The 9,099-nt window shown below is 37.4% G+C and overlaps 1 protein-coding gene across 3 annotated transcripts in view; it reads right to left on the bottom strand.

The window, feature by feature from the left end:
* Positions 1–9,099, bottom strand: part of APPL1 (adaptor protein, phosphotyrosine interacting with PH domain and leucine zipper 1) — a 48,230-nt gene that overhangs the window by 7,259 nt on the left and 31,872 nt on the right. For all 3 annotated transcript variants that reach the window (XM_090021261.1, XM_090021262.1, XM_090021263.1), the window contains 8 exons: positions 8,504–8,595; positions 7,314–7,496; positions 4,741–4,790; positions 3,925–4,099; positions 3,781–3,817; positions 2,347–2,493; positions 1,768–1,818; positions 953–1,042 (listed from right to left, as the gene is read on the bottom strand). In XM_090021261.1, coding sequence (XP_089877387.1) covers positions 953–1,042; positions 1,768–1,818; positions 2,347–2,493; positions 3,781–3,817; positions 3,925–4,099; positions 4,741–4,790; positions 7,314–7,496; positions 8,504–8,595 — 825 coding nt within the window. The remainder of the gene's footprint in view (positions 1–952; positions 1,043–1,767; positions 1,819–2,346; positions 2,494–3,780; positions 3,818–3,924; positions 4,100–4,740; positions 4,791–7,313; positions 7,497–8,503; positions 8,596–9,099) is intronic.

The raw sequence follows: 9,099 nt of genomic DNA, 5'->3' as shown, positions 1-9,099 counted from the left end.
TTAGCTGCATTGCAGCAAAATAACTACACATTTTGACAATAATGATATTTGATGCAGAAGATTATGTAACAGATCAGGGATGACCAAGGTATTGCCTACAAGCTGGATCCAGTCACGGAGCCAAGTCATCCACCCTGTGGGGCTCCCCAGGGGCCAGAAATTTGGTGATGTAGCAAGGGATGGCAATGTTAATTGCAGCAGCTCCTGGTGCCACAGCAATTAATGCTATTGGTGCTTATCCTACTGCCAAATTTCCAGGCCTGTGAATAGTCCCATGGGCTGGACCTGGAGAGCAGAGCCATGCCATCTGGCTCTCAGGGCTACCGTTGCTCTGGGTACTGCAGCAATTCACAGTGCCACAGCCAAACTTCACCCTTGTGGGACAGATGATGCAGCTCTGGCCTTCAGATCCAGCCTGCAGGGCCAAATGAGTTGGACACCACCATAAGAGGTCATCTAATCCTGAAAATTTACTTTGCTGTAATTTAAATGCAAGTCTAGTAAAATAATGCGTTATTAATTTGTGCAGAAGAGATTATAGATGAAGTAGTTTTTTTCAAAACAGCTTAACTCTGAAAACGTTCTCTTGCTCAGATGTGTTTAATTACATCTCCTGTTACAACCTTAGGTTGTGCAAATCAGGAGCTACACTAATATTACAGCTTTGGAATTTACACCCAGCATCTGGCCATGTAGGCCCTCTGCTGTGGTAACAAGGAAAGCTCAATGCCCAGGGGACCGCATGCATTTGCCAAAATAGATATGTGGCTTTTGCCACATTATTATCTACACAAAATTACTGCTTATTGACTAAGAACCCCAAAACAAACCAACCTTTTTCCACTATTTCTAACGAGTGTTGTATTTTAGCTCTGGGTTCAGAGCTATGAAAAGCAGCCTAAATATTCATGAATAAGAAAAATATTAGTAAAATAATAAGTAAAAGGCCTACTTTTTCAATTTGCTTCTGCTTGCTGAGTTCCTTCTGTTGTTTCTCTTTTACTCTTTCTATTTCTTTTTGCTTTTCTGATGCTCTACGACCCTGTAGTGCAAAGATATATATAAGACTACACCTCGTTAAATAGAATGTAAAAAGCTACAGGACATTCTTTAAGACAGTAATATCAGTGTTTGACTTCCTGAAGTACTTGTTGCCAAAAGGAGCAACACAATAGAGCTGCAAAACCATCTGCCAGTAAATCCTGGTACGGTCCTACTCTGCTGTGGACAGGACCAAGTAATAATACAGAGTTAAAAGAGGTCTCACCACATTACCCTTCAATGAAGTAGGCTTAAGTTTCCACTTAACACTGAATAGATACGGACACAAAACTGTTACCACAGTTAGCTTGGTATAATGTATCCAGCTGCCCATCCCCTTAAATCCTGGTTATCACTTTCTGAACAGAAAGGTTGGATATCTGGTATATCTAAACCAATAATGGTGGATGCTAGGGAGGCTAATGGATAGGGGATAGATAACTCTAGATCTAGCTGGTGCAATAATACTCTTCTGCTAACATCCACTCCTGCCACTGTTGGAGACAGGATACTAGGCTGGATGGACCACTGGTCTGACCCAGTATGTCCTTATGTTCTTCTTGGTAAATTTAAATCATACCGACATATATATATATAAAACAGGTTCTTTACGCATTCTTAATATAGATTGTTGCCAGATACACCATGCTATAACTATCTAGATACAATACACAATTAAACACACCCTAACACAGTTGTGTATTTTTTTTTACTTAAAACTCTTACCAATTCTGCATGCAAAGCTATCTGTTTTGCCAAGCCAACAGAATCACAGATCTAAACAAAAAACATTAAATATCCAGTAAGTACAAAACAAATGCCTTTAAAATTAAGACAAATTCCTAATGCTTCATAAAGGGTCCGTGTATTAAAGTACTTTCAGATCCTGAGCCTCATGGGGTATATGGATATACAGAACAATTTTATCAGTATCAAATTCTGTCTTTCATTCAGCACTAAAGTTACAGTGATTTAGGTCACTTGTCTTGCTACTAGGGTATAAGTTAACAGCCGAGGCAAACTGAAGCAGCAACTCTCTTCCACCTTTAAGTCATTAAAAATTACATTTGTCCACAGTCAAACCAATGTTTTACACACAAAACTCCTTCAGCTTGAATGGGAGCTAGAAACTTGTTTTAACAAGAAACTCTAGTTAATTTGCCTCTGCTTAAGTTGCGATTGTTCCAACACCTTGCCAATGCTCCTCACCCCTAATTATTGATTAGGTTAATACTGGCCATTATTTCCATTCCCCTTAGAGTGGTAAATGAAGCAGTTTACATATAAATAGCCTGGGAAGAATACCTTTTCCCCTTCATTATTTGACTCAAAAATATAGCAGACTGAGGTTGGACGGCTCTCAGCTCTCCCTCCTGAAGTCCGAAGCACAAATCCAAAAAGGCGCTTGTTTTCCTGGTGTGTAGCATACAAAGCTATATTGGGCAAAGGAAACTGCCAAAGAAAGGATCAAATACTGGGATTTAGGTATGCACTAGATTTGAATGGATTGTAGATGACTGTAATAACAAAACAAATGAACACACTGGGTGAAAGACAACTAAATTCACTTGAGTGAAGACATTTTCCACTGCATCTTGAAATCAAATTTCTGGGTGATCGTTTGTATGGGAGCGCACTGAAAGAAAGGTTATCCAAGAAAAATTCAGTGACTTGACAGTATTCAGTCTTTCAAAAATACATCATTCTGTAGTAAGACAGCATTTGCATACAGCAAGCATTACAATCGTAAGTCTGAAGTTCCTGTTTTTAAGCACATTCACACAACCCCTTGCCACTTCTTAAAGATGTCCATCTCTTCCATACCAATTAGTTCTGAGACTAAGTTTATAATTTACAGTCAAAACCCAAAAGAAATTTGTTTTTAAAATCTTTTGGCTTTTGATTTAGTTTGGCTCTTTGGATTTATGCAAGCAAGAGGGGGACCAAGTACTTTCTCTCTCTTCTTTCCGATCATAAGGTATTCAATTGTAGTGCGTGCAGTCTCACGACCAAAAAAGGTCGAGGCTATACATTTCCGGTTGGATTACTTACAAAACCTCACAAAAGATGGAAAACTACTGTACCTAGATTTGAAATAGTTTATTTTTTTAATTTATATCACTTGATATGGGTTTTCTGCATGAATCCTAACGTAATTTAGGTCAATGGGCTTGTGATAACGTGTTAACACTTTTTGATTTCCAGCCTTGAGACAGCTTTCCACTTAGGGCTGAGAATCACCTGACTAGTTTTACTTCTATGACATTTTATACACTTAATAAACAAAAGTATACCTTAAAACACTTAAAGACACATTTAAATCCTTCAGATCTCCAAAACAATCCAAAGAGCTTGAATGGAAGTGCAATAATTATTTGCAATGTTAAAATAGAAAGATGTTGGACTTTTTTTTTTTTTTTTTTTTTTTTTTTAACAGACTGATCTTTCATTATGGTCTTTGCATTTAAAATAATGAAAAGGCACAGCTTAAAATGCTTGTTCAATCAAGTGAAAATCATCCCCTAAAGAGTGTGTTCCACCTAGATATCTGAAGTCCAAATTCGCCAGAAGTGAGAATACAAGCTATGGGGGAAATTGCTTAAAAAATCTCATTATGGTATCATCACTTTAAGTGTTATTAAATACGGAATGAACACCATGTACAAAGAAAGGTAGACAGATAATGGAAAAATAGATGTAAAATACAATTTTTCTCTCTTAACCTTTTACATAACTTACCCTAAGTCTTGTAACTTGTGTCTGTGGATCAATTAACCTAAAAAATATTTAAAAAAAATCAGAAAGTAAATTTTACCAAACTGAAAGGACCACTGCAGATATCTGTGGAAGCCAACTTCAGTAAAATGCACGAAGAACACTTACTTCAGACAGTCACAAGTGACCAATAAATGTGATTCTGTCATCCTGAAAATGTTATGGATAGCCCGGGCTGCTAATATCTGCCGCATTGTTTCATAAACAACATCAGGAGTTTCATCATATTTTACCTCCATGGAGCCAAGGAATCGTACAATAAATAACTGATGAAGAATGGAATCTAGGACAGAGAAGGGATTTTAATAAGCAGTACATACTCCCTTCTAGGTATGCCTTTTAAAAGGCAGATCACCAAATTAATAACATATTGCAAGCAATAAAATCCCACCCCACACATTAACTGAAAGTTGCACTACAGAACACCAGATATAATTATTTAAAGAGCAAACTATACATCCCTCTATGAAGCTCTTTCACAAATATTCAGTGAACATAAAGGACTTAATGCAAAGATCGATATTAAAAAAAATGAACAGGATTCCAGATTGAAGACTGACTGAATTCACATGACTCAGAGGCAACATTTAATTCAATCCAAAATTTCACAAACTGGTGTTAAGCTAATTATCTTTGAAACACCATTTACACAGGAAGAAAGCAACCAAATATGTTGCCTGACTACTGATATTTTATAAAAATATCATATATCTCTGTGCGTGTGTGTGTGTGTGTAAAACACCCCCCACACGCTACAGAATATATGTATATGTTTGTGTGTAATATATATATACACACACACACACACACACACACACGTGCATGCGTGCGCACGCGCGCACACACACATATATTCTGTAGACAGTAATTCCATTCAAGTAGTTCAATCAAGGAAATTCTGTATTTCATAAAATCCTATTTTACCTTCTGTTTCAGATTTTGAGCCTCCAGATTCACCGAATGGATTTGTGCGTCTATTAGAAAATTAGAATATTACATGAGGAGTCAGATTGCAAGAACCATACTGCAACAATCTTCACTCATGCTGCATCATTTAACCGCTTCATGAGATGGTGGCCAAAATGGACAGCTCATCTTGAGTCATGAAGAACGATTTACTAACCATTGGGACAAAACCCAAGCTGCTGCATTTGAGTGGGGGGCTTAGAACAGAGTGCTGACAAACATCAGCTAATGTTGTCCCACTGCTGTTGGGAATGCATTTGGGCCCATAAATTTATTGTTAAATCCAACTCCTAGGAGTCGCAAACAAACAAACCTAGTTTTAAAAGAGAGAAAAAGGCTAGTCCTGTCAGTGAGCGACGGAAGCAGCACATCTTCCCTCACTTTTTCAAGTCGTTGAAATACCTGTGGAAAAGTCATTGGCATGGTCTTGGATGCAGCTCTTAGAAATTTTTCTTGGGATTTTTACCCCTGAGATGGTCAAGAGAAATTTGGCTATTTCTGGCTGTTGGCAAAGACGTAATTACTTTCAATCACAATAAAGTGAAAATATTCTAGGCTTCCAATCTACATTTTTCAAGAGAAGGGAAGAAATGTTAAAACAGAAAATGGAAAGGTTTGAAACTAGGTGAAAAATTCTCAAAGAGAATGGGAAAACGAAAAGCTTTCTTTTGTCTAACTGACATAACCTGAAAACTCTTGTCAAAGGAAGTAGCAGAAAAGGAAGTTAAACTTCAAATCAAGATTGGCAGGACAAGTGAAGTTGCCGTTTTTCATGTCTCTCATATGCTCTGAAATTCAGTTTTAAAATATGTCTCACAGAGGTAGACAACCCGTGGCACGTGCATCTCAGGTCAGACAGCAGGGAAGGAACTGGAGCTGCACTGCTACAACAAGGATCGGGCCTCTTGTGGCTTCCCTGACATGTGCCCCTGCCATGCCAGCATCTTACAAGTTGGGGTTGTGGATTTTTTGCCACTCTGCCCAAAAATGGTGCCAACCACTGGTTTGACATCATCCTTGACACCTAAGCAGTCTACCTTGCCCACCTGCACAGTCTATGACATGATTGCTAGTCTTTCCTTAACTATGACATTTTAGTGGGTTTTTTTAAAAATATTTGGCTTACACTAATAAAAAGAGTATATGGCCTTTGGAAACCGTTGAATTAAATGACAGGACTCTGAATTAAAGTTTGTACAACAAAAAAAAGAATACTAGAAATCCCAGAAAAAGGAATGCTCATTATTCTAATATGTTAGGAAAATACTTGCTACTAGAGTTTTCAGTGCTCAGTCTTTTCCTGCCATTTAAAATCAGAGTCAGATGGAGATACTAAATTCTAAGTTTCTTGTGCTTTAGTGAAATGCAAAGAAAATCTATTAGATATATTTTATATTGATACCGGAAGCTGAGAGAACTAATTTGAAGAGTACTGTTGTAATAGTATGAAGGAACAGCATGTTAGCTAAGTATATCAAATGCAGTAGTTCTTCTGAGATCTATTTAACATATATTTACTGGGAAATATTTATTGTGTCCGTATGTAATATTTCCCACCCATGACAACATAATAAATGTATACAATAGGAAATTTATCATTGTTGGCACAAGCTTTAGCTTCAGCTGTTATAGTAAGTGTTTTCTAGAATCCATTTCAGGTCTATTCTAATCAAAAGAATGTAATAAATCTGATGCAATACTTAGCAGTCAAACTATGCTGCTGCACAAAAAGGAAAAAGAAAACTGTTAAAAATGAATTAAAATAATGTACAAAATAATCCCAACACTGTAACTGTTTGTGATTGTGAGTGATTTAAGTTCCTTCATTTTGGTACAGACACTCCAATAGTGTCCAACAATTCACACGGTAAATCTTTTTCTGAGAGAAACAACTCAAAATTCTGTGACTCAGCCATGGCTTTTTGTTTTCAGTTTCACTGACACTAACTGGATCTGTTATTGCCAAATGATACCTGAATTCTGCATGTGCAGTTCTCTATAGGCAAAGCACACTATCAGGCATTTATATTTTAAATGGGAAGATAACTAAAATTGGAGAAAGAAGTTGATTTTTATTTTTGAGAGAATTCTGGCAATTTTCAAGTTTTTTTGTGCAAAAGAATACTCTAGAAGCCTAGATCATTTTCACTCACCTTTTGCTTTAAGAAGAATGTCATCAGAATGCCATCATCACCTGGAGTCATGGCTACCAAATTTCTCTTGAGTTTCCAAGAGGAAATACCCAAGGTGCTGGGTGAGCAAGCAATAGGAAAGGAAAATATACTTTTTAAAACCAAAAGATTAAGAAGCATCAGCTGAGAAAAGTTGCTGCAAAAATGAAAACAATGTTTTGAATCCTACAGCTGTGTGGCATTTTTATAAGAACAATTTGACAAAAATATTTGTTTTGCAGGCCTGATCTTTGTACACTTGTTACAAGAGAAAATCTGAGCAAAGATAGTGTTGAAGTACTTTTTCATTGTTATAAAACAGAAGAATTTAAAGAGTTTTCTCTGAACTGGTCCTCCTACCTGCCAGACTGCCCTGAAGTTTTTGCTTGGCCAGGCTGATCTTCACTAACTGGAGAAATTATGTCAAATTGTATAGGTGTGTCAGGGGCAACAAGTGAATCCAAGGAAAGGGTTGATAAAGGTGCCGATTCAGAGCCCAGTGACCCAGAGCTGCTAGTTCGAGCAGTGGGAGGACGAGATTGTCTAAAACAAAAACAGAGCAAAGATTGTCCCGATTCTTCTGGACAACAAATGAGATTCCATGGCGGACACAAATGTAATATTTCAAAACAAGGAACTAAAACAAATCAAGTATTAGGTAAAAGAAATTGATGAGGAACAGATTGTCACTATAAAGTAAAGGAATACAATCTAGAATCTCAGTCAATTTATATAATATACTACTGTATTTGATGACAACATACCAGAATGTGGACTCTTAAGTCACATGACATAGTGTACTCTCTCTCACACATGCAGACTATACCTTATTTTTGAAAGTCAGAATGAAGGGGAAAAATATTTTCCAGAATTATACCTGGATAGAACAGGGACAGAGCTTAATTTTCAGCTGACTCGCGCTCCCTTTCCTACTTAACTAAAGCTGAAACCTTAGCTGTTGCTAAAGACTGGTCTTCATCTATGGTTTTGAAAAAAGCTAAGGCTGTGAAACGGAAGGAGAGACTGGGACCAGCTAGCAGAGAGTAAAATTATCCTGAGAAAGGCTAGCTTGATTAGTGGAACATCAAGACCATTAAATGGCAACACCTCTGGAGTGAAGAACAATAAAACGTTAAGTCAACTGACACCTGTAGCAGACTAAAAAGTAACGCAACATCTGTTGTATTGTGGGCATGAATCACAGCAAGGTGCTGCTATCTGGGTCAGAAAATCAGCTTCCCTACTTAATGTATGCACCCCATATTTGGCAGGTTGATTTTAAGGAAAAAGGTTTGTGTTGTATGTGAGAAAATACAGCATACGGTAAACTGGTAAAATCAGACTAGCAAGCTGGGTCATTTAACTATTTACCAAAATAGTATTTGAATGTGTTGTTCATGAACTTGGGGTTTGTTTGTTTTTTCACTCCATTAGCAGGTTACTGGAAATAGGAGAAAACGTTTCTGTAGATCCTGCCGTCGTTGAAGATGCCTTTACTGGACACTTGTTAAAAAGTGCTTTTTAAATGATCCCCCGGTTCTGTAACTTACATAGTTGGCCGCATGCTCTCATGTCTCTGCTGGAAGGAAGGAGAGGGCGTGACAGCCTCAAGAGCAGACTGATTGACACGTGCAGCAATTTCCTATGTTAAGGAAAACAGGTAATTGTAAATATTTCCTTCAAACTGAGTTCTTGAGTATTCAGTTACTCATATAAAACAGAACACAAATACCGTGTTCATTATTTCATCTTTATTAATCTTTGCAGGACTCACATAGTCTTATCAGTGGTATCGCTAATACACTTGTGCATATTTACTGCTGTTCTTTTAAATACTTTTTTCAACTAACATACGCACACCTAGTGGGCAAGAGAAGGAAAAGTCAGCTTCCGCAAAAAAGCCATTTGAGGAACAAAGCAAAAAACCCCCCACATTTTCAAACCAATGAAGTGAGAAGATCCGTATGAGACATTCGCTTTTTTCAGTGAACTTTGGGCATGTGCAATATTCATGAAGAATAAGATTGTGTGACTGATGAATACCGTTTCACCAAATAACGGAGCTGGTTCTTTGCAATTCTGACTGATTAATTACGTTTATGGAAAAGTGTGGAAAACCAACACATTCCAAATGAACTAGGGGAGT

This window comes from Crocodylus siamensis, chromosome 11 (genome assembly GCF_052110815.1).
Source record: "Crocodylus siamensis isolate JL-2025a chromosome 11, ASM5211081v1, whole genome shotgun sequence".
Taxonomy (NCBI): domain Eukaryota; kingdom Metazoa; phylum Chordata; order Crocodylia; family Crocodylidae; genus Crocodylus; species Crocodylus siamensis.
The sequence above is the reverse complement of the archived record's forward strand: the minus strand, read 5'-3'. Positions and strand labels throughout refer to the sequence as shown.